Source organism: Astyanax mexicanus, chromosome 20 (assembly GCF_023375975.1).
Source record: "Astyanax mexicanus isolate ESR-SI-001 chromosome 20, AstMex3_surface, whole genome shotgun sequence".
NCBI lineage: Eukaryota > Metazoa > Chordata > Actinopteri > Characiformes > Acestrorhamphidae > Astyanax > Astyanax mexicanus.
In genome coordinates this window covers 17868542-17894556 of record NC_064427.1, presented here as the reverse complement: position 1 = coordinate 17894556, position 26015 = coordinate 17868542, and the positions used below count along the sequence as shown (strand labels likewise).

Here is a 26015-nt window from a genome sequence, read left to right as displayed (position 1 = left end):
ATGTTCAATATCAAAAGAATGTGTTTAATTATATATTTGTATTAGTTTTCTTTAAAAAAAAAAGCGAGAAAAAACATTTAAGGTTTATTTAATTTGTGAAAATTGTGAAATTATCATGGCAAACTGTGAATATGGGCTTTTCCCCTAAAATAATTTCTTTAGCCAGAATCTGATCACTAGGTACTTTAACTAGGCCATATTTGGTCCAGAACCATCTGTTATTTGTGCAGCTTCTGTGTGCTTTGTGTGTTTTTATATTTGCTTTGGAAAATTCTATTTAAACCAGTGGTTTAGGAGCATGTTTTAAACAGGTTGGTCATCTTTCCTAAGCAGCTGTAAATCTCTTTTTTATCTCATGCTTTTCTTTCTTTTTAATAGTAAACCACTGTCCTCTGGTGGCTGCACTGGGAAATTTTACAGGGTGTGTCCCAGTATCTCTAGCAGGAGTCAGCATGAAGCATCAGCATCAGCATGAAACTACAGCTATATGCACATACTCCCCCTTTAAAAGTAGTGTAACACTGAGGATAATCTTTTTATTTCTGCCGTAGATTGAAAACATTTCAGTGAGAAATAAAACTATAATTTTATTTCCATGGTATTTATATCTGGATCTGATACACAGTTCAGAAGATAGCACCTTTTGCATTCTTCTTTCATAATGCTTTTCCAGCTGCTGTTTGTTTTTGGGAGGTTACTCTTCTCAGTCTTCTTTTTATCAGGTAAAATGCATGCTCTATAAAGTGTATAGAGCGCTATAAGCTTAAAGGTCTCATTCCATCATTTTTTTTTCCATTTAAAATGTCTAATTGTGTCTCTAGTATGAATGAATGGTATGTGAGCTGTTTGCTCTGGTGATCTGGTATAACATTGCTTTAGTCCAGTGGAGGAGTGGGCGGTGAAAAACAATAGGATTTCAGCTCTTGCTCACGAATATTCATACATGCAAACATATCGCCTCTGATTGGCTAACAGCACTGTGGCACTAGCAAGACAGACAAAAATTAATTTTTTTTACACTGAAAACAGTCTTTGAATTGTTCATATGTTACTTTACAACATGTGTAATAATGTCCTGCTGGGTGCAGTTCAGCCACTGACCTAGTCTTAGAGTAAAACGTAAAATCCACCGGAGATCCTATTTAAACCTATAGAAAGTAAAAAATCCTCCCCGGGGTTTGGTTGGCTGAGCCTCAGCAGAGCAGCCCAGGCAGTTGGAACAAAACCCCGGGGTGGATTTTTACCTTTAACTAGTGTAAACATAACTGTTCTAAAAATACACCTACCTATCTCAATTGTACTTTGCTGGTGGTGTTCCATAGACACCACACCATTCTCAGACCCGAATGGTCCACCATCAAATACTTCCTGTACTGGTGCTCCATTGGCAAGCTTCCATGGAGTACTATTACTATATGGAGCTCATACTGTAAATCATACAGCAACAGTTAGACCACATCCACCACAATCCACCTAAAAAAAACTTTTTATCGTTGCTGTTTTTGAGAAAGCGTAATCTGACCACCTCAGTGTAGATCACCCCACTCTATCAAAGCGAGTGAGAGCCAGAACAGGGCTGGATCTGATGAGTCAGCAGGCTGAGCTTCTGTCTGATTTCCCAGCGCTGAGAGTATGACCAGCCTGCAGGATGATTTACAGCAGAAATATCCATCACTTATACGTGAGGAACTTGGCTGGGCACACCCAGGCCAGCTGATGGTGCTGAAAAGTGGATTATTTACTGATATTACACCCCTGATCCTCATGATCCTCTTACTACATGCCACATCTTCAATTTGGATCCATTCATCCACTCATTGATTAAAGAATGTATTAAACATTGCTGCAAAACAGTTACACTATATTGCATAAAGTATTTGCTTATTTGCTTTTACAATTTTTTTATTTTTTTTTACATTCATCATCGTCTTCTAGGAAGGCTTTCCACAAGGTTTCGGAGTGTGTTTATGGGAATTCAGTGAGATCCGACACAGCAACCACATCGCAACTCCTTAGCGATAAACAATGAACTTAGGAACTGCTTAACAAGGTCTTAGCAACCAAGCTGTTGCAACAGGAACTGCACTGTAATACCTTAGCAACAGTCTAGCAACACCTTAGGAGCTGCTAGGTAGTCTTACCAACTAAGCTGTTGCCACAGGAACTGCATAGTAACACCTTAGCAACATTTTATCTATAACCAAGAAACACATTAGGAACTGCTTAGCAATGTCTTGCCAACCAACCTGTTGCCACAGGAACTGCACAGCAACACCTTAGCAACATCTTAGCAGTAGCCTAGCAACACATTAGCAACAGTCTAGCAACACATTAGGAAATGCTTAGAAAGGTCTTAAAAACCAACCTGTTGCCACAGCAACTGCACAGAAACACAATAGCAACGTCTTAACAATAGCCTAGCCAAAGGCAACTATACAGTAACATCTTAGCAACTACATAGAAGCAAATATATAATAATGAACAGTCCAGCAAAATCAACAACTATACCATAGAAACAAACCCCTTAGCAACCAACATACTTAGAACCACCTTAGAAACCAGTGGGAACTTTATGTACTCAATCAATCAACTTTTCGTTATTTATTATTATTATTATTATTATTATTATTATTATTATTATTATTATTAGAGCTGTGTGTAAAGTATCTCTGTAGGTAAACTCGGTGAACCCTCGTGCAACAGACTGCAGTGAGAGCGCGAGCGCGCGCGCGGTGCTGAAGGGACAGCGCCCGCGTGTTTTAGGGCGTGGCCACGAGATCAGTAAATGAGGCGAGTGCATCTCAGCTGGAGGTGCAGGAGCCTGTGTGTGTGTGTGTGTGTGTGTGTGTGTATGTGTGCGCGCGCATGATTGTGCGTTTTGTCAGATAGCAGATAGCAGCAGCATCACTAGGGTGTGTGTGTTGGTGAGGCGCGCGCGCACCCTGAGACCCCGTGCACTCTCCTGCAGGACGCGCAGCGCGAGCGCAGCAGCAGCAGCAGCGTAACGCACCCGCAGATATGGATTAATTGCTATTGTAAGCGTCTCGCGCCGCGTCACTTCCGGCCAAGCCCCGCTGCCCCGCGAGCTCCGTCCAGCCGCCTCGAGCTCCTCCTCATCTTCATCACCCTCCTCATCCTCGCGCCGCGGCTCCCGTGCACGGTAACGCGCTCCTCTCATTCTCTGTCTCTCTGCTCGTGCCAGGCTGCTCTGGGCGCGCGCTGACCGGTACTGGGTGGTGGTCTGTAGTGGGCAGTGGGCACTGGGTGGTATATGCAGATATGAAGCTTCAGTGGAGACCACCAGAGACCACCAGAGACCACCAGCAGCGCCCAGACAGCACAGAACATCCTGCTCATAGACTTTATTACTCATATTAATGTATTTATCAATGTATCTCTGCTTATTGTTATTAGTAGTTGTGTTACTAATAGTAGCACTAGCCCAGCTAGCAAAATATAGTCGGCCCAGCTCTGGCCCGATCCCAACTTGCCGGCAAAAAGTTGTAGGTCCGATTCCGGCAAGTGGACTCGGCCCGAGTCCGTTTTGAATGACTGCCCGGAGCTGGCCCGAGTGAACAGGGCCGATTCCGGCAGGTGATTTCGTGCCTACTCGTCCAGCGTCGGTCCGATTATGGGCCGCGTGTTTGAATGATGCTGGGCCAGTGCTGGCCCGAGTCCAACCTACCGGCAAAACGTCTTCAGTAATCGGTCCGACTCCCTCTCGCCGGCTCGGCTCAACTCCGTTTTGAATGACTGCCCGGATCTGGCCCGAGTGAATAGTGCCGATTGCGGCAGCCCAGTCTGCCTACTGCAGCGTGATTAATTATGAGACCTGTTACCCATTGCTCCTAATTAATGATTATTAATAATAAATTAAACCCAACGCTACTTATTAATGATTACTAATAATCCCACCCAACAACCACTGATCATTATTATTTATTAATAAAAAAACACACCCAACACTTCTTATTAATGATTACTAATAATCACACCCAACACCCATTGATCATTATTATTGATTACTAATAATACATCACACCCAACACTCCTTGTTAATAATTACTAATAATCACACCCAACACCCATTCATCATTATTATATTTTATAATATTGATTGATACCCAACTCTTGATCCTTACTCTTTACTATTAATAAAATACACCCAATACAGTTGCACCATTTACTAATAATAAATCACACCCAACACCCATTACTCCTTATTAATAACTAGTAAAAAAAACACATCTAACACCTTATTTTCTATTACAAATACTGCAGGTAGATCTAAAAATGATCCCAAAATGAAGATGCTTTGTAAACACTGTTGACACATTAATTAATGTTCAGAAATAAATTATATGTTTATTATGTATGTATTAACTTGAAAAGCAGCACAGTCTGTGATCACTTTTATTGGACAAACGAAACAATTAATATTTCCAAAACACAATTCAGCTCACACTTTTCCAAAATTGATTTGAACTGCATCCTAGGTCAAAGAATGAGAAACTGTGTGAGCTATCTTGTGTGTTAATGAAGATGCAGCAATAATTTACTCTCTCTCAAATGATGTGTTGCTCGCAGCAGATTTTGCCCTTTCTTTCCGCCCACCATCTCTGTCTGGAGCAAGCTGTAACCACCTTGCTATATACTGCTCAACTTCTTTGTCAGTTGCATCTCTTGCATGTGGACACTTTCTAACAGCATCTAAAGAATGGAAGTAAATGAACAAAATTAGTTTGCTTGTAGGTTAAACAACTAATCCAAAGCTGTACCAGTGTCCAAGTCTACCTTAAAAGAGAATACTACATGAGAGCAAATACAGATGGTTCACCACAAGGTCCAAATCATTGATAAGAAGTCCAGATTAGACGTTGCCAAAAACATTAAGAAGCCAGCCCAGTTTTGGAACAGCCTTCTTTGGAAGAAAGAAGAAAATATGGAGAAGTCTTGGATAGAGCTGGGCGATTAATCGATTTTAGCGATTAATTCTAATTTACAGTTAAGTATGATGTGCTTTTATGAAAATCGATTTTCTCTGAGCCCCTCTCTCCCGTGCGCAGCCCCGCCCCTCTCCCTCCCTCCCTTACTTTGTAAAAAAAAAAAGCCCCGCCCCACAACACTCACAGTGCAGTCTCTCACGCTCAGAGCAGACACACACCACTCCACCAACACACTGTAAATAAACTGCGCATGCCAAAAGCCACCGCTGACTGACCCCGCCCCGTATTTACAGAGCAGAAATATACATATAAGTGTCTTCAGTGTGACACGAAAAAAAAAAAAAAAAAAAAAAAAACGAAAAAAAAAACACCCCACATAGCCTGTCACTCACCTACTCCACAGTGTCTGCCTCTTTGTAAAAAGCTATTCAACAATTTATCTATAATAGGTTTGAAAATAAAGAAAACTTAAGCTAAAAAAATATACTAAATTAAATTAAAAAAAAAAACCCTGAAAAAAAAAAAAACATAGAATAACAGTTCCAGCTAAGTGCTGCTCTTATAATAACATTTAACAACATGGCAAAAAACTGATTTATGTAATTTACGTAAAAATAAAGTTATTTTGAGACGTGATTGTCTACTTAAAACAACAGAAGTTGTTTATTTGTTGGAGTTCATTCGTATCATTTCTAACATATTTAGGGTGTTTTTAACTCACTTTTTTCTCTCTCACAATGTTAATCCTTTACAGCTTCAAAAACATGTATTATGCAAATTAGGCAATGACGTCATTTAGTGACTTCTAGCGACTTTTTTTTTAGTAGGGGGAAAAAATCTATTTAAATCGAAAATCAGATTCTTTTTTTTTTTAAATCAAAGATTTATTTTTGGGCCATATCGCCCAGCTCTAGTCTTGGAAGAGCTTGACACAAAGCACATCACATCCTCCGTAAAACAGTGATCGCATGGGCATGCAATGGCTTCCATTTGCACTGGGTCACTAGTGTATGGATGTGACTGAAGACAGAAGCAAAAGGATGAATTCTGAAGTGTACAGGGATTTACTTACTGCTCAGATTCAACCAAATGCAGCAAGGTTAATTAGAAGGCACTTCACCCCCCCCCAGAAAAAAAGTAAATAAAATACAAATATGGCAAAAGCTAGCCAGGAGTCCATCACCATGACCTGATCAAGCATGCACCCACAAACCAGGAGCAACTGAAGACAAATGAAGTTATGTCTGTGGGTTCATGCCTATTCATAAATTAACATTAGATTTAATTTGTTCAATTTCTTTTGAGCACCTGAAATGAGGAGGCTTTGCAGAAAAATGGTTGCCATTTCGAAATGTTTCATAGGAGACATTGGTTCATATTTTTTTTCTCTTATGCAATTAAAAACAAACAAAACAACATTCAAACCCTAAAATAAAATAGAAGATTAAAAAACAAGAAATTATGAACTATAAAACACATTACTTACTAAGAACAACTCCTTTGATGGAAAGACTTTTAAAGGCCAGTTTCCGGTTAGCTCCACTCCAGTTGATCTCCTTTGCCAAGGAGTTTGTTAAAAGTGTAGACATGGCCCTCCATACAGTCTCTTTTGTATTGACTCCACCAGTAAACCCGAGATATGTTGTCTGGAAAGGCAAAAGAATGAGAAAAAGTGAAAATGAAAAGCTGCATGTGCAGATGTATCATTCTTGAACAGGACAAATCTACACACCAACTTGTTCTTCTGTTCTGGTCTAACCCTGATTTGCTCATCTAAGTCTTTCAGTTCTTGAATGGATGCCAGAGGAAGACCAAGGTCTGTCACATCAGGAATGTTTGTGGGCCCACCACTTCCAAGCTTAAGCACATGAGCAAGGAGGAATTTCTGCTGCTCCTTTAAAGTTTCCAAAGAAACAAGGATTTCTCGTAATATAGCTGCAGGGACAAAGACAAGCAAAGTCAAAAGCAGGACATTTATTGAGAGACAGCCTTTCTTAGATATACAGTCACTATTGTTTAGGTAAACTGAGTTAAATTTATTTCTTTAAGTTACAAAGCAGTTTACAAATGATTTCATTTATTAAGCAAAAAAATCTATCTGGAAATAAATCTGGAAAAATAAATCAATGGCGAGTCCTTAAAAAAAAAAAAAAATGCTGAACCTTTTTCAGAGAACATGGAGCACACTGTACCAGTTTTCTTCCCACAGGCAGTTCCAGACTAACATGTGTCATCTTCTGAGACTGTAGTGCTAATTAAAATGAGCAGTAGCAATGTGAAGTGCCACTACTGAACTAAACACAAATATTTAGAGCAGACACACACACACTTAAACCTGAAAGGAGGAATCACCAACCAGCTCATTCACATGTATGAGAATGGCCTGACAACATTTGAGACCAGATTTTACCAGTCACTCTACAAGTTTGTCCAAGGTGCTGCCTTTTTATGATCAAGCATAAATTATAACACTATGAATGCAACATTGAAGTTACTTCCATACCTGAGAAATGTTGCTGTTAAATCGATGAGCAGGAGCAGGCTAGGCAGAACAGATTACCTTAGTTGACGTCTTAGCCTAAAAATATGAGAGTGCGAGAGAGAGTACATACAGTTGCTTGAAAAATTAATAATTCCCCTTGAACTTTTACATTTTTACTAGATAACCAATACGCACACATGCACGCATACATACACACACACACACAAGAAAAGCAATGACGTGGATAATAGCTTGACAGCTTATTTGAACGATTAAAAAATATTTTAAAAAAGCTGTGTGAGCATGGGTAAGTTCACAATACTTTGCTATATTAAATAAGTCATTTTTGACTTAATGAGACTGTAAAATGATACGTCTGCACAACTGATTTGTACTAGAGCAATCAAACTTACACAATTGTAGTACACTACTGCTCAATAAACAATTGTATAACAATCTTGACTTTTTGTTTACATGTTTATACACTGTTTTATTCATATGCATTTACTTGCATTTTGTGTGAATCTTTAAAATCAGACTTTATGTTTTTCCTGTCAGGGGCAGATTATCACTTTATAATTTTGATAACATTTTGATATAACAACATACAGATTTTATAGTATAGGAACTTTATGAATTTATGACAATATGAAAAAAAGTAGTACCCCCGAGGATTAATATATACATATACTATATACATACACACACACACACACACACATATATACATACATAAATACATACACAAGGTTAATAATATTAAGAGTCATTTTAACCAATCCTTTGTGCTGAATGTGCACAACGTAAGCTAGCCTTCAGCTGTTTTCTGACTAGGTTCAGCTTACTTATCCAGAAGTAACTTTATTAAAAAAGCACCGCTCTCAAAATTAATACTTCACAATATTAATTTAATTTTGAGACATTTTTCATATGTATGCTGCTGGAATTAGCAATACAACAAAGTAGTTAGTAGTTAAAATCATAAGTCACAAAATCACAAGTAGCGCAAAATAGAGGTTTCCAGAAGCTGCAGCGCGCGCGTCTCGACTAAGCTAAGCTAACTTAGCTAATTAACCAACTTAGCTAACTTAGTTAGTTTTCGGCAGTTGTCTGAAGAGGCTAATTTCTAAAGCATATAAACACTACAAAACACTTTTTATGACACAAACAACCCAATTTCAATACGTTTTAATGTTAACGCACAAAAGTTCTTCTTGAGAGCGGTAAAACATATCATACAAACTGACAAAAACTCACAAACAGAAGTGGCAGCGCGCGCTTCCCGGCAAAACTAGCTAACCTAGGTAGTTTTCAATCGTTTTTTTTTAAAAAAAAAAACACAATTGACACTAACAACTCCAATTTCAGTAATATTGACAGTTTACGCAAGTTATCTTTGCTTCAGAGCTTTAAAACACATTGCTTAAACCTTACCAACCGTGCCAAGAATTTGGGACGACGTCCAAGAGCTAGCCTCTGCCTGAAGCACAGGTCTCTGTAGACCAGAGCACTGGGCGTGTCGAAAGGTGGGCTCTGTCTTGACGTCAACAAATAGCCACCTGAGGTTTTACATCCAAATGCCAGCTTAAAAATAATAAAAACATAATAAAGATTTAATATTACACATTATTCGGACAAATATGTTGTAAAAACTGTTTATACACACACATACACACAACATTAATATAATATGTTTATTATTATTATTATTATTATTGTTGTTGTTGTTGTTGTTGTTATTATTGTTATTATTATTGTTATACTTTTCAATGCATTTTTATTATGTAATATGATTATTACTATATTACTGTGTGTGTAAAATAAGTAAATAAAGAAAATACAAATAAAAACTACAATAATAATAAAATAATAATAAGCATAAACAAGAATAATAATGATTGTTGTTAATAATAACAACAACAATACTAATACTACTACTACTACTACTAATAATAATAATAATAATAATAATAATAATAATAATAATAATAACTAAAATAATAAATAAAATAATAACGTAAACAGCTTGACATTCATTACCTGTAGACATGAGAGCAGCTATCGGGCCAGATGCTGTGCGCCTCTCACGCGCCGACACTCCGGCAGCGGCGTTCAGCCGATGTCGGACCAGATGCGGGACGCCGCGCTGGCGCCGACACTCCGCCAGCGGCGTTCAGCCGATGTCGGGCCAGATGTGTGCGCCGCGCTCGCGCCGACACTCCGCCAGCAGCGTTCAGCCGATGTCGGGCCAGATGCGGGACGCCGCGCTCGCGCCGACACTCCGCCAGCGGCGTTCAGCCGATGTCGGGCCAGATGCGGGACACCGCGCTCGCGCCGACACTCCGCCAGCGGCGTTCAGCCGATGTCGGGCCAGATGCTGTGCGCCGCGCTCGCGCCGACACTCTGCCAGCGACGCTCAGACTATATCGGGCCGGATGCTGTGTGCCGCGCTGGCGCCGACACTCCGCCAGCGACGTTCAGCCGACGTCGGGACGGATGCTGTGCGCCGCGCTGGCGCCGACACTCCGCCAGTGACGTTCAGCCGACGTCGGGCCAGATGCTGTGCGCCGCGCTGCGCCGACACTCCGCCAGTGACGTTCAGCCGACGTCGGGCCAGATGCTGTGCGCCGCGCTCGTGCCGTCACTTCGCCAGCGGCGTTCAGCCGATGTCGGGCCAGATGCGGGACGCCGAGCCCGACAAACAGCCGACACTGCCGGAAGAGAGCCGGAATCGGCCCAGATGTCTTTGCTAGCTGGGAGAGAGCATTAGTTGTATTATCATCATTAGTGTTATAATTTAGGGGCGTAAGAAATTATTGACATATCGAAGCATCGCAATATTTAATTTTGCAATATTTATTGCATATTTTTTTTTAAATCACAGTGTCAATCTTTAAATTGGGATTAGTCGACATGTAAACATTGGTGTCAGAAGTGGTTCATTCTGTGTTGTCTTTAAGCTCCGCCCAATAAATTCCACTGTTCTGATTGGATTAAAAAATTTAAACTTTTCTTTTACTCAAATTTTATAAAATGATGTGTATTTTTATATTATGACAATCGTAATATCTAATCACGATAAGAGGTGGAAAAAAAAATCAATATATCGAAGTATTGCTATATTTCGTTTAGCAATCGTTTTTTTTTTTTATCACAGTGTCAATCTTTAAATTGGGATTAGTCGACATGTAAACATTGGTGTCAGAAGTGGTTCATTCTGTGTTGTCTTTAAGACCCACGCAATAAATTCCACTGTTCTGATTGGATTAAAAATTCTAAACTTTTCTTTTCTATTTTATAAATATTATGTGTGTTTTTATATTATGACAATCATACTATCTAATCATGATTAGAGGTGTAAAAAAATATGAAATTATTGCAATATTTCGCTTAGCAATCGATTTTTTTTATCACAGTCTCAATTTTTAAATTGGAATTCGATGCTATTGGTTAACTGGTGTCAGAAGTGGTTAATTCTGTGTTGTCTTTAAGACCCGCCCACTAAATCCTATTGTCCTGATCGGATAAAAATTGTTTAATATTATTTCACTGTATTGAATCGTAACGCCTGTATCATGAGTAAAGCTGTAGGAAAATATTAATATATCAAAGTATCGCAATATTTCATTTAGCAATAGGACTGTATAGATTTTCAAAACCACAGTATTAGTTTACATATAAAAATTGGTGTCAGAAACAGTTCATTTTATGTAAACTGTAAACTTTTCTTTAACAGAAATAAAAAAATATGATAGTATATTTCTATAAATATGATTCTATGTTTCATATGTCTGAGTATCTATATATATTGAATATTGTGATATTTTGTTTTTCAATACTGTATGGATATCGTGTCAGAAAACTGTGTCATTTTGTGTTGTGTATAAGCCTCGCCCACTAGATAGACTGTTTTGATTGGATAAAAAATAAACCTTTTTTTACTTTACTTTTAAATTCATAATAGTTGTATTTAATAGATATCTTATATACTCTTATACAGTTTTTCAAACATTTCATTTAAACAAAGAGTATTGCATTATACCACGATATATTGAATTGCAATCCCTGTATTATACTGTGGGATGTAATAAAATATCAATATCGTATCATATGGAGATATTTTGTTTTGCAATACTGTATTGATTTTTTAAAACACAGTATCAGTTTTTAATGATTTTTATTACTTATATTCCCTAATTTATTTCATAATTTATTTATTAGTTAGTTAGTTAGTTTATTTATAGATTCTTATTATAACGTTTTAGTAAATCATATCAACAATGAATTACAGTATATTTTGCTCAAAGCCCTAGATATTATACTCATTATTGCTGTTATTACATTATTATTATTATTTTATTAACTCCCAGTAGTGAGTAAGTTCACACTTATTATAATATCTGAAATGTGATCATTTAGTCAAAATACAAAATAATAACTTAGGGACGTTAATAACTTAGGGAAATTATTATTGATATATCGAAGTATTGCAATATTTTATTTTGCAATAGTAGTGTATCGATTTTTTTTTAAATTACATTTTCAATTTTTAAATTGGAATTAGTTGATATTGGTAAACATTGGTGTCAGAAGTAGTTTATTCTGTGTTGTCTTTAAGACCCACCCACTAAATCTCACTGTTCTGATTGGATATTATTATTATTATTACATATGTGTTTGGTCTGTGTTTTGTCCCTCAGTCAGTCTGCTCCAGCCCACTGCAGTAGTCCTATAGTCAGCACCTGTTGGTCTCCAGCATGTCCCTGTCCTCTGGAGCCGTGTCCAGCCCCGGTTCTGGCCGGTTCTGTGGTCTGCTTTGTCCCCTGCAGTCTGAGGGGGAGCAGAACGTGCGGCCCACCGACTCTGGCCGGGTCATCGAGCGGCAGAGAGACGCTCAGGTCCGCAGGGTGGAGATCAGATGGAGCGCCGGCAAAGAGCTGCTGCAGAACATCAACGATACGGTGAGAAAAAGGACAAAAATCCAGAGATCACTTCAGTTTCTCAACTAGTTTCTCTGATTTTGCTATTTATAGGTTTATGTTTGAGTAAAATGAACATTGTTGTTTTATTCTATAAACTACAGACAACATTTCTCCCAAATTAAAAATAAATATAATGTCATTTAGAGCATTTATTTGCAGAAAATGAGAAACGGCTGAAAAAACACAAAAGAGGCAGAGCTTTCAGACCTCAAATAATTCAAAGAAAACACAATTTTATATCAATATTTGGTGCAATAACCCTGTTTTGTAATCACAGTTTTCATGTATCTTGGCATCATGTTCTCCTCCACCAGTCTTACACACTGCTTTTGGATAACTTTATGCTGCTTTGGTTTGATGGCTTGTGATCATCCATCTTCCTCTTGATTTTATTTCAGAGTTTTTTTTTTATTTGGTAAAATCAAAGAAACTCATCATTTTCAAGTGCTATCTTATATCTTATTTTTTCTTCCAGAGCTGTAGATCTATCTATATATATTTATCTATCTGTCTGTCTGTTTTTCTGTCTATCTGTGTATTTGCAATGCTATTCTAAAGGAAGATAAAGAAGTTACCAGGAACAATAAAATATTAAACATGTAGACTAATATGGAAACTCTTGGTTATACAGCATTTATTGAGCTACACATATGTAGTGTGAAGTAGTGTGTAATGCGTGTGCCATGCCAGACTTAGAGGTTCCTAATGAAGCCTATTGTGATAATCCATCAGATCCCTACAGCTCCAGTATTCTCACAGAGCTCCTGCAGAGTGTGTGGTAGAGGTGATTGTATATTGATAGCATGTCCAATAGCATCCCACGCTTTTTCAGTTAAAGGTATACTGTAGGTCCAGTCCTTCTTACAATTTTTAGAAACCTTTCCTTACCTTTAAGAAATGCTTTAGCTGTGGTGGTTTATAGGTGGGCTATTCAACAAAAGATTGTACTCATTCTCATGTTTCACTATATACACCCTACTTCCGTTTCACACTGGATTTGATGGCGTCACATCAATGTCAAAAGTCGTGGGCGCAAAAATAACAGGTGAAAAAAATTAAGTAGTGTGTTTTAACATTTTGTGTGTGTAAATTAACTTCTTGCAAGCACAAATGTGAAACTCACGAGCAAAAAAAAGGGAATCGTGTGACAGAATATCGCTCTCAAGCTTATTTTTTTTCGTCTCGAATTCACAGTTCTCCTCGCATGCCATGTGAATTACTTGTAGCTTTCATTTTTGCTCGAGTGATTTTTTTGCGCTCTAGTTTTGAAAGGGGTGGTTTTGACACTTTGGGGGTGGGGTCTAGGTCGCCTCCCTCAGCGAACGGTATTGGCTGATATCTCCAGGGTTTGTGATGGACCGCCTACCTCCAAGAGCCAGAGGTGGGCGGAGAAAGAAGGACAGCAGGAGAGTTAGCTAACTAGCTATGCTAACATCCAAACAACGCTCCTGGCGCTAACCCGGGGAGACAGAGCCGGCGAGCTGATCACTCCAGACGAGAGACGGACACTCCAGACGAGAGACGGTCGCTTCAGACGGGAGATGGAGACTCCAGACGAGAGACGGTCACTCCAGACGAGAGACGTTCGCTCCAGACAAGACCCGGTCGCTCCAGACAAGAGCCAGTCGCTCCAGACGAGAGACAGTCGCTCCAGATGAGAGACGATCGCTCCAGACGAGACGTGGTCACTCCAGTTGAGAGACAGTCACTCCAGATAAGAGACGGTCGCTCCAGGCACTATACCTGGGCTAACAGTGCTGGAGAGAGTGTTGTTTGGATGTTAGAATAGCCAGTTAGCTAACCCTCCTGCTGTCCTTATTTCTCCACCATCCTCCGGCTCTTGGAGGTAGGCGGTCCGTCACAAACCCTGGAGATATCAGCCAATAGCATTCGCTGACAGAGCTGACCCTGACTGCCCCCAAACTATCAAAACCACCCCTTTCAAAACTCGAACGCAAAAAATCCACTCGAGCATATTCTGTTTAACGCGAACTTGATGACCTTTTTTTTTTCTCTCGAGTTTCACATTTGCGCTCACGAGAAAGTAATTTACACAATGAAAATGTTTTTTTTTTTACCTGTTATTTTTGCGCCCTCGACTTTTGACATTGATGTGACGCCATGGGATTTCTCCTGTAAGTTGGCAGCAGCATGTGGATGAGCATTGTCCTTTTGCTTAAGGAGAGACCTTTTCTTTAGGCAATTATTGAAGGAACGCAATTCACTCATGCAGCCTTGAGTAAAATTTAAATACAGTATATAATCTGGTACAGTAACTGTATGGCCTTTTAATCAACAGCGCCTAAAGAATCCTGATATTCTTATATAGCTGCTAATCTCGCCACTCCCTCCTGAAGCTCCTGGGCTTCTACTGATTTTCTCATTTCCTCCAAAGACCTGTTAATAATGCAGCAAGGCCTCAGTGTCTGGGATGCGGTAACCATAGTTACGTGTCTCGGCGCAGTGGCGGTGACTGATGGCGGGCTGAGTAGACTCATGGTGGTATTGCGGAGGAGTGATTCAGGAGAAACTGCCTTTTACATTAACGTTACATTCAGAATAAGACCAGTACAGAAAAATTGTGTACTGCACTTAGGAGGAATCAGCTGACATGAATGAAACTTGGTGGGTAGATTTGACATCATGTGACGTGCAAATGAATGAAGTTTAATGCTTGGTCGTGCTTGTGATGTAAGGCGGGGCTTATTGATGTACCTCACTGTCATACAGTTGCAAGAAAAAGTATGTCCTTTGGGATTATACTTGGATTTATGCATGAATTGATCATTAATTGTGTTCTGTTCTTAATCTAAGTCACAACAATAGACAAACACAATCTGCTTAAACTAATACCACACAAAAAATTATATGTTTAAATTGTTTTAGTGAACACAACATGTTAACATTCACAGTGAGGGAGGAAAAAGTATGTGAAGCTTTGGATTTAATAAATGGTTGATCCTCCTTTGGCAGCAAAAACCTCAACCAAAGTTTCCTGTAGTTGCAGATCAGACCTGCAGAACGGTCAGGAGGAATTTTGGATCATTCCTCTTCACTAAACTGTTTCAGTTCAGCAATATTCTTGGCATATCTGCTGTTGGTGCCAGCACTATTGGCAGACGGCTACATGACACAGGACTTGTCTGCATGTACGTAGAACATTATTTCGATTCCTCCTTTTTCTTGGTGGAGACAAAAGATGCCACCATCACGACCCTCATGTTAGCAAACATGGTGGTCCAACCCCATACTGAAAGACAATACTTTTTTGTATGTGTAGCTTAAAAAATATTCTCCATATTAGTAATTTTTTTTAATCATTTATTATTCCTGGTAACTTTTACCTTTTCTCCAAATTCCATCCAAATCCTAATATGTAATATGAAAATATGAATATCTAAAAAAAAAAAACTCCACCTCCTCCCACAACCAAACCATCTCAAGTAATGAGCTCCACAAGACCTCTTTAGGTACCTTATGTTATTTGGCATCTAGACATACTTCTATACATGCTGTAAATTGTGAGATGTTACCTCCACAAGCACCGATGAGCCTCCTGTAAGCAACCCTGAACTCCTGAAATATTTACACTTGCATTTGTATGAGGTTTGGCCTAATCCAGGTATATCCTGTAATCCTATAATCCATTAATCAATCAAACAATATTACATGTAAGCAAACATTAGTAGAAGTGCCCCTCCCTCCTGCCAGTACTACTCTCAAACACCCAGCTACAGCATTCAGCATCTAAAAGCTTCTCATTCTGCTTTAATACAATCAGCAGGAGCTTATGGAAAGCTGCATTAGCAGTGATGTCATCATTACTTTGGAGAAAAGGGCAGGAAGGAAGTGGACAGAATGGCAGGAAGTTGTTCTAAGTAAGAAAAGAAGCTGAAATGTGGTTAATCACGCTAACAGATATTTATTAACCTCAACCACAAATCTCTTAAATCGCAATTACATAGATGTTGGACTTTTTTCACTGGACAGGCATTGAATTTTACATTTAAAAAAAAAAACACAGTTTGACATCAAGCTCCAGTGTTAGAAGGACGTTTTGGTGGATTTAGTTGGAAACTATTTCCAAATCTGTCAAAAACAACAACGTTGAGTTGATGTTAAGCTCAACACTGGGTAAAAATCAAGTATCCAGCGCTAGGCAGGCTATAACCAAAGTGGTATGTCAATCAAGAATCAATCCATTGGGTTGACATCCAGCTCCATTAGACATTCGACAAATGTTAAATTTTGGTTGGAAATTAAAAGCATATATTCATCATAAATCATCATTCGGTTGACATCACACTTACATACTTAAACATGAAACATATCTAGGAAATTGGAACACCTGGTTTTAGACCACAATAATTTATTGTGGTGACGGACAGTTCTGGTGGAAACAGGAGAGTTGAGGTGCACATTGAATTCTGCCGTGATTTGTTCAGCTGTGTTTTTATATTTCTTGGATACAATCCGCTTTAGCACCCGAACATCCCTTTCAGACAGCTTCCTCTTACAGTGTCCACAGTTAATCCTGTTGGATGTGGTTGTTTTTTCTTGGTGGTATGCTGACATTACCCTGAATACCGTGGCTCTTGATACATCACAAAGACTTGCTGTCTTGGTCACAGATGCGCCAGCAAGATGTGCACCAACAATTTGTCCTCTTTTGAACTCTGGTATGTCTCCCATAATGTTGTGTGAATTGCAATATTTTGAGCAGAACTGTGCTCTTACTCTGCTAATTGAACCTTCACACTCTGCTCTTACTGGTGCAATGTGCAATTAATGAAGATTGGCCACCAGGCTGGTCAAATTTAGCCATGAAGCCATGTTAAGAAAAAACAAGATTGAGTCAACATTATATCTATTGTTAGGCTAATGTTGTACAAATGTTACTGTACATTTTGACCGGAAACCGAAGTCAGATTTTCATCAAACTGCAACATTGGGTTGACAATAAGCTTCAGAATTGGACAAAGGTTGAAAATTTTGTCTGGAGATCAAAATTTCATATTGGGTTGACATTGGGTTGACGTAAAGCTCAAACGTTTGCCAAAGTTGAAATTTGGTTCCTTAACACCATGACATAAAATCAACATCATGTAAAAATATTACTATTATTACTAGAATTACATTACGTCTTGTAGACATTACAGTTGTGAAGTTTAGTAGATGCTGGGTTTTGGTCTCCATACCTTAAATCTACAGTAATTGCTGGTCTTTTTTTACGTTTTTATAATGTTGGCATGTGAAGTTTGGAATATGTTAGATGTTGGTCATTTAACACCACAACTTAAACGTTGGTATTAGATGTTTTCCTGGCAATTATCATGTATCAAAATTTATGTTTCTTGCTATATTTATTATTCAGACATTTGGTAGATGTTTATATCCAGAGCAACTAAAAAGAAGAAAAGGCTGCATTTGACCCCCCAATCATTGACTGGACCCCCCAAACAGTGGCTCCAGTCAAAGATAAATCCAGAAGAAATCTTCTCGTTTTGTTTTGTTTTTTTATCTCAGGATTTTTATCATACCCTTGACCAACAGGAAGGTTGAGTCAATGTCCAGCATGATGGAGATCTGCTGTATTGCCCCCCCTCCGCCCACCCCACCCACTGATGGCCCTTAATGAGAGGGCAGATCAATACCATGCTGTTGAATGCTGCAGTATATAACCACACAGCAACCCGCTGAACCCAGGAACCAGCCAGCACTTAACAACACCAGTGCAGAACATCAGCAGAACCTCAGCAGAACCTGCAGTTATATATCTGAAAAACTGTGTTGCACACAGGCTGCTGCTGCTGGTTCACAGTTTAATGGGTCACCATAAATGTGTCTAAAATCACATCTAATAAATATTTTATATTACTTTTATGTCACTGAAATATTAACACACTTTAACGCTGGTGCCTCAGCTGCCATTTCTACAGCAGGTTTTTTTAATTTTGGGAAAAATATATATTATTATTGTTTTCTTTATCAACATTAATGGAATAATCAGTGACATAAATACAGATTATGCATTAATTATGATGTAAAAAAGTCAATATGACACATTAGATTAGAATGTTTATAGATTTGTTATTAACGTTTAATTATTGCCTCTTAAACTCAGTGTTGTTTAGATCAGTCCTCCAGTATTATGGGACAGTATGTTGGGTATTATGGGACAGTGTGTTGGGTATTATAGGACAGTATGTTGGGTATTATGGGACAGTATGTTTGGTATAATGGGACAGTTTGTTGGTATTATGGCCAGAAAGTTAGGCACAGTGTGTTTATGGCCAGTTTGTTAGGGACTGTGACTGAGATAGTATAAGACACTATGTTGGGTATTATGTGTCATTGTGTTAGGCACACTGTGTTAGGCACAGTGTGATGGGCATAATGACCAGTGTGATAACCAAAGTTTGTTGGTTATCCTAGCCAGTGTGTTTGCCAAAGTATGTTGGGTACTACAGCCAGTGTGTTAAGCACAGTGTGTTGGGTATTGTGGGACAGTATGTTGGGTATTATAGGACAGTATGCTTGGTATTATGGGACAGTATTGGGTATTATGAGACAGTATGTTGGGTATTATGGGAGAGTATGTTGAGTATTATGGGACAGAGTGTTGGGTATTATGGTACAGAGTGTTGGGTATTATGGGGCAGTACGTTGGGTATAATGGGACAATATGCTGGGTATTATGGGACAGTATGTTGAGTATTATGGGACAGTATGTTGAGTATTATGGGACAGTATGTTGGGTATTATGGGACAGAGTGTTGGGTATATGGGCATTGGCGTAGGAACCGGGGGGATGGGGGGGACATGTCCCACCCAATATTAGAAACAGGTGGATTTGTCCCCCCCAAAAATGATATCATTTCACTCAGATCAGCTGTACTTTTTATGAGGAGACAGACCGGACCAATCACGGAGCCGGTTCAGGTATTAAGTCCCGCCTCTCAGTAGAAACAGCCAATCAGCTTGCTGGTTTTGCGGCGCGCAGATTAGAGGCAGTGTGCTGTTGGGGAAGCCCCCCCCCACTGTGAGATTTAGCAGCGAGATCAGGACACGCAGCCGCTTCAGCTGATCTTAAAACAGATCTGGATATATGGAGATTTTTCTAAAAAAAAAAGGTAACTTGTAGGCTAACCACTTCAACTGTGATGATATGTTTCTGATAGCTGGTAAAAAAAATACACGTCTTTGAATTAGCACACAGATTAAACCCACTGTGATTAATAAACTGCAGCTGTGTTAGTGAGTTATCTTAACTTTGGCATTAGCTAGATTGGGAGTCAAGGTTAAAGAAAAAAACAGCTATATATGTAATGTTCAACTTGACCTGTACCTGATCAGCTAATCACTATTTCACTATTAATTTAGGATTACAGGACTTACTCTAAGCTATAATGAACGAAAATACATTTAGCTAACTAGTTATCTAGAAGCCAGATGTAGTGGATAGCCAGAATGTAGTACAGTACTTAATGTTAGTAGTTTAAAGCAGTTTCTTAACCCTGATCACTGCCCTTAAAATTGTGTGTTTTCCAGCAGATTTAACTGATCAGCTAATAAACATTTCTTTATTGAGTTTACCTGTTCAAATCCCTTAGCTCCCTCTAGACCCCAAATCAATCATTATTTATATCCAGCAGTGTATTATACAAATCATACCACCACTTACATTATTAGGTGCATTTAAAGCAGAGGAAGCTCTAGAATCTGCAGAACAGTGTTAATATGCAGTAGAATATGTAAAAACATGGTTGAGAAACACTGCTGTAACATGACTTCTGTTCATTTGTATTTCACAGTTAGACCACATGTCCTGACGTTTATAAAAATCTCTATGAAACGTAAAGTTACATTCTTTTACATAAAAGGACACCATCTTAAGAAGACCTCTTAGTAGAAAAAATAAATAAAAGCGCAGGAGAAAATGTTAATATAAGACAGAATTATAATGCCAATTCATAATAATAAGAATAAGAATAAGAATAAACAATAATAAACAAATCTATTATCATAAATATTAGGTGATAACTGATCATTTTTGTCATATGTATATAATTCAGACATTGTATGCATAATTGTTTCTAACAACAGTAACTGTAACATGGAGTAACATGTTTAGGTTGTAAAATCACCTTATAATAATAATTTACATTTAATTAGTCATTAATTAGTAATTTCCACAAATGTTGTTCTAGGAAACTATTGGGTGGGCTTGGGTTCATATTGGCAAATGTGTCCCCCCCAATATCAAGCCCGCTCCTACGCCCTTGATTATGGGACAGTATGTTGGATATTATGGGACAGTATGTAGGGTATTATGGGGCAGAATGTTGGGTATTATGGGACAGTATTTTGGGTATTATAGGACAGAATGTTGAGTACTATGGGACAGAATGTTGGGTATTATAGGACAGTGTGTTGGGTATTAAATGACAGAATGTTGGGTATAATGGGACAGTATGTTGAGTACTATGGGACAGAATGTTGGGTATTATAGGACAGTGTGTTGGGTATTATATGACAGAATGATGGGTATTATGGGACAGTGTGTTGGGTATTATGGGATATTATGTTGGGTTTTATGGGACAGTATGTTGGGTATTATGGGACAGAATGTTGGGTATAATAGGACAGTGTGTTGGGTATTATGGGACAGTATGTTGGGTATTATGGGACAGAATGTTGGGTATAATAGGACAGTGTGTTGGGTATTATGGGACAGTATGTTGGGTATTATGGGGCAGAGTGTTGAGTATTATGGTATAGTTGGGTTGGGTTTCATAGTCAGTGTGTAAGGTGCTCTGTTTAAGATATTATAATATATTTGGACTTTTACAATAATAATTACAACACGTAAGACCTAATGTCTTGTATTATTGATTAATATACTGTACGTAACACATTAACCATAAGATTCAACACACAGTGCTTAACACACTGGCCATAATACCCAACACAGTGCTTAACACACTGACCATAATACCCAAAACACTGTACCTAACACACTGATCATAATACCAAACACACTGGCCTTATTACCACACCCAACACTGGTCATAGTACTTAACACACTGATCATAATACCCAACACAGTGTGCTTAACACACTGGCCATAATACAAACCATAGTACCCAAGTGCTTTGATCATATATCACTATAATAATTACTTATTATTAAGTGTATTAGAACCACACCTCCCTCCTTCTTCCCCTCAGTGTGTTTGGTTGGTGTTGGGTAGTGTTAGGGCGGTGGACGCGCGCTCACACTGACCTCCCCACCCAGCCTGAGCGCCGGGAGCAGGGCGGGGCCGCGCGCGTGCGCACTGCGCAGCCTGCTCCGTGTCTGGGTCGGTCTGGGCGACTCCGCGCGCGCGCAGCAGCAGCAGCAGCAGTAGAGGAGATCAGCGCGAGGAGAGGAGAGAGGAGAGAGGAGTCAGCGCGAGCTCGGGTCTTCTTTATTCCTGATTTAAACTCTCATTCTGATTGGGCCGTGCCCGCTGCTCTCGCGCTCTCCGTCCGGACTGCAGCTCGTGCGCCTCTCTCTCTTTGTTGTCCCAGACAAAGCCAGTCAGACCTGCAGGAACCATGTCTGGATACCAGGGCAAGAAGAACATCCCCCGGATCACTGTGAGTGCGCGCGCGTATCGTGACCGGCTGTCTGCACATTTGCTGTCCATGTCTATCTTTTACAGTATAGGATAGAATAGGATAGGATAGGATGGGGGTTTATATGATCTGTGGCTCGTGCAGGTTTTGCTGCAGCAGCAGTGTGGGGTTGCATGGAGTTCATGCATTTTCTGCTGCTGCTGCTGCATCCCAGTGTGGAAACCCAGCTGGGGTTTACAGCCAATCAGATCTTTTTATTCTTGTGCTCTTTTAAAACAGATATATTATACTTTTAACTTTGTTTTGCAATGTGTGCCCATTATATGTGAGATAACTGTGGTTGTATGCATAGTTCAGCATGAATGCATTGGTTTTTAATGGTTTCCAATGGTTTGATATGGTTTGCATTAGTTATAATGGGTGGCATATTGTAGATAAGCCCAGTTTGTTCACTTTTATCATGGTTTTACCTTGCAGTCATTAATCAAGGTGGTCATTTGTACCCATTATCTGATGCAATGGTTTTCAATGGTTTGCTATGTTTTGCACTAAGTATAATGGGTGGTACAGCCTGAATAAACCCAGTTTATTCACTTTTATCATGGTTTTACCTTGCAATCATTAATCAAGGTGGTCATTTGTACCCATTATCTGTTGGATAACTGGTTGATAACTGTTGTAAGCATAGTGCAGCAGAAATTAAATGTTTTTTTCATGGTTTTTGTTGGTAAATGATTAGTTGCAATGAGTGGTATAGCTTGAATAATCCCAGGTTATTCACTTTTATAGTGGTTTTACATTGCAATCATTAATCAAGGTGGTCATTTGTGCCCATTTCTGCAAGAAAACTGTCGTTGTTAGCATTCATGCAATAATTTTCAGTGGTTTTCAATGGTTTGCATTAGTTGTAATAGCATACCCTGGATAAGTCCCGTTTGTACACTTTTATTCAGGTTTGACAATAATTGCAACAGCAAATGTGCCAGTTTAAAACAACATATGTTATATATTGTTATATATTATTATAGTTTTAGCATGCCTTTGGCCATTTTGGTCATTTGTGCCCATTATCTGTCGGAAATGCATTGGGTTCCAATGGTTTGCTATGGTTTGCAAATGGGTGGCATACCCTGGATAAGCCCAGTTTTTCAATAGTTTTAATTACAATAATTAAAAATGATTTCCATCTTTTTTTTTGTTGGTTGCAAGCATAGTGAATCAAATGCAATGATTTTTAATGGTTTGTATCAGTTGTAATGAGAAGTATATCTTGAATTAGCCCAGTGTGTTCACTTTTATTATAGTTTCACTTTGTAATGGTATTCAATGGTTTGTAACTGATTCCAATGCTTTGCATTGGTTTTAATTGGTCACATAGCCTGAAAAAGCCCAGTTTTACTATATATATTTACTATCTATGGGAGAACTTGGGTTATAAATATATATATTTAATAATATGCATAAAACTATTAGTGGTATTTCACTGACTCAGCAAAATGCACTGGGCGATGCTGTTTGAGATGGTAAAAGAAAAGTCATACTGTTACTGTAATTACGATATTTCTACGTCATAATTTACTCAAGCTTGTAACCGGTTGACTTGTTATCCATCCAGAAACCAAACCAGATGATAAGCTGTGTAGCAATGATCTGACAATATGGCCATTTTTAAGTGGTTTGACATTTACAGTATATATAATTTATATAGCCCAGTCTTACTGCAACCACAGTGTAATATAAAGCAATGTATCTCAAAGGTTTTAAATAGTTTTAATGAGTTGTTTGCCTGTCTATCGCTTTTATGATAGTTCTACCATGCATTTGGTAATTTGTGCCCATCTTTTATGGGACAATTGTAATTGCAAGCCTAATGCAGTGAAAAAGACATAGTTTTCAATATCTTTTAATGCTTTGCAATGGGAGAAATTGCCTGTACAAGACTAGTTTGTACATTTTTTCATCATTAAACCTTGCATTTGGTTTAGGTGTTTTTTTTGCTTTTAACAGTCAATGCTTTTAATGGTTAGCAGTGGTTTGTTTGCAGTGACTTTAAATGCTTTTCAATGGTTGTAATGGGTTGCATTGCCTATATAATCCAATTTTGTTCAAGTTTATAATAGTTTTAGCTTAAATTTGGTTAAGATGGTAATTTGTGTTCATCATCTTGGGTAAAACTATGGTTGAGAAGAGTGCAGCCAAACTGCAGTTTTTTTCAATGTGTTATTGTTGGGTTGCATTGCCTGTGTAAGCCTAGTTCGTTCACTTTTATTATAGTTTTGCCTTGCAGTTGGCCTATGTGGTAATTTGTGCACATCTTTGGTGAAAGTGTGTTTGCAAGCATAAAACCTAAAAAAAATACAGTTTTTCAATGCTTTTCAGTGGTTTCCAATAGTTTTTAATGGCTATTAAGGGTTGTATAGCCAGTTTTCTCACTTCTTTTCACTGTTCTACCTTGCATTTGGTATTTTGTACTCATTGTCTATGAGGAAACTGTTTTTGCAAGCATAATACAGCAAAATCTCGACACTTTTGAATGGTTTTCTATGATTGTCAATGGGTGGCACAGCTTGAATAAGCCCAGTTTGTTCACTTTTGCCCTTCTGGGAAACATTAGGAGCAACTTGATGGCGTTCTGGGCTTCCAGTAAAGGGTCTGGAGGATGTACAGTCTGAGATCATGGCAAACTGGGAGAGGTGCAGGGTGGACGTGTGGAAAAAAATATTTCATTGCTTTTTATTTCCTCTGTTCTCATTAACAGTGTTTGAGCTGTGTCCACATTTGAGTTTTAAAACTGAATTGATTGTTAGTTAGTCTGATTCAGATTACACTGTACACTGGATCGGTTTTCTCACAATAATCTTAGTGTACTTATTATATGTCTTTCAATTTGGCTTTATTGGGGAAACAGGACATTTATACCAATTAAATGCTGTTGCCAGTTGGATGGTTCCCAAGAAAACTGAATTATTTGTTAAAAAAAAATATGTACACATTGAATTAATCCAGTTTAACTAAATTGTCATAATATACTTATTAAATGTGTTTTTTTATTTAAAATACAATTTTGGCAGTTGAAAGCACTTTTATTTCCAAGTGATTGGTTCCCTAGAAAACTGAATTATTTGTAGGATTTCTTTAATTTACCTGATATAAATGTGTACACTGGATCCGGTTTCACAAATTAACGTAATATGCTCAATAAAAGTGTACAGGTATGCCAGATCAGTTTGGCTTTATTTGGGGAAAAAATTACAATTATGCCAACTGAATGTTATTGCCAGTTGGTTGATTTCCAAGAAAACTGAATTATTTGTTGAATTTATTTAATTTACCTGATTCAGATGTGTACACTGAATCCAGTTTAAGAATTGATCTAAATATACTTATTAAATGTTTTTCAATTTGCCTTATTTGAAATAATATTACAGTTCTGGCAATTAAAGGCACTTTTTCCCTAGAAAACGGAATTATTCGTTAAATTTCCTATATGTAATAGAATTAAATGTGTACATTGGATCCGGTTTCACAAATTAACATAATATACTCATTATAAGTAAGTGTAATATTATACTTATTAAAAGTTCTGCCTAGTCCACCCAAACCCATGACCCCCATAAATCAATACATAAGATTATGCCGGCACTACAAACAGGTGTGTGTGTGTGTGTATGTGTAATAGACACTGATGCATTATGGGATCCGGATTGAGATTTCTGACTCTAATGGAGCTGTGTGGGCTGAGCCGCCGTGCTGCTGAGTCTTTGTGTCTTTATAAAGGGGGTGGGCTCGGGCAGGCAGCTCCACAGGGGGGGCTTTATACCCCCCTACCCACCCCTCTACTGAATAAGAATTGGCCCGGATTTGTCCCAGAGGCCATGGTGTCACTCAGCCAACCAATCAGAGGCTGCAGTGCATCTGCCCCCCCCCCCCCCACTTTCACCTTACAACATGCATACATGCAAATTAGTCATGTGACCTGGATAGT

General features: G+C 38.6%; 1 protein-coding gene across 3 annotated transcripts in view; it reads left to right on the top strand.

The window, feature by feature from the left end:
* The first annotated feature begins 2911 nt into the window (after nucleotides 1-2911).
* dpysl2b (dihydropyrimidinase like 2b) overlaps nucleotides 2912-26015 on the top strand; it is a 64547-nt gene continuing 41443 nt past the window's right edge. For 2 of the 3 annotated variants that reach the window (XR_007427427.1, XM_022685303.2), the window contains exons 1-2: nucleotides 2912-3160; nucleotides 12129-12389. Coding sequence is in view for 2 of the 3 variants with exons in the window: in XM_022685303.2 (XP_022541024.1) it covers nucleotides 12186-12389 (204 nt within the window). In the remaining variant the exon portion in view is untranslated. Of the gene's footprint in view, nucleotides 3161-12128; nucleotides 12390-21769; nucleotides 22052-26015 lie in introns of those variants that run through there. The other variant, XM_022685304.2, reaches the window with a different exon arrangement.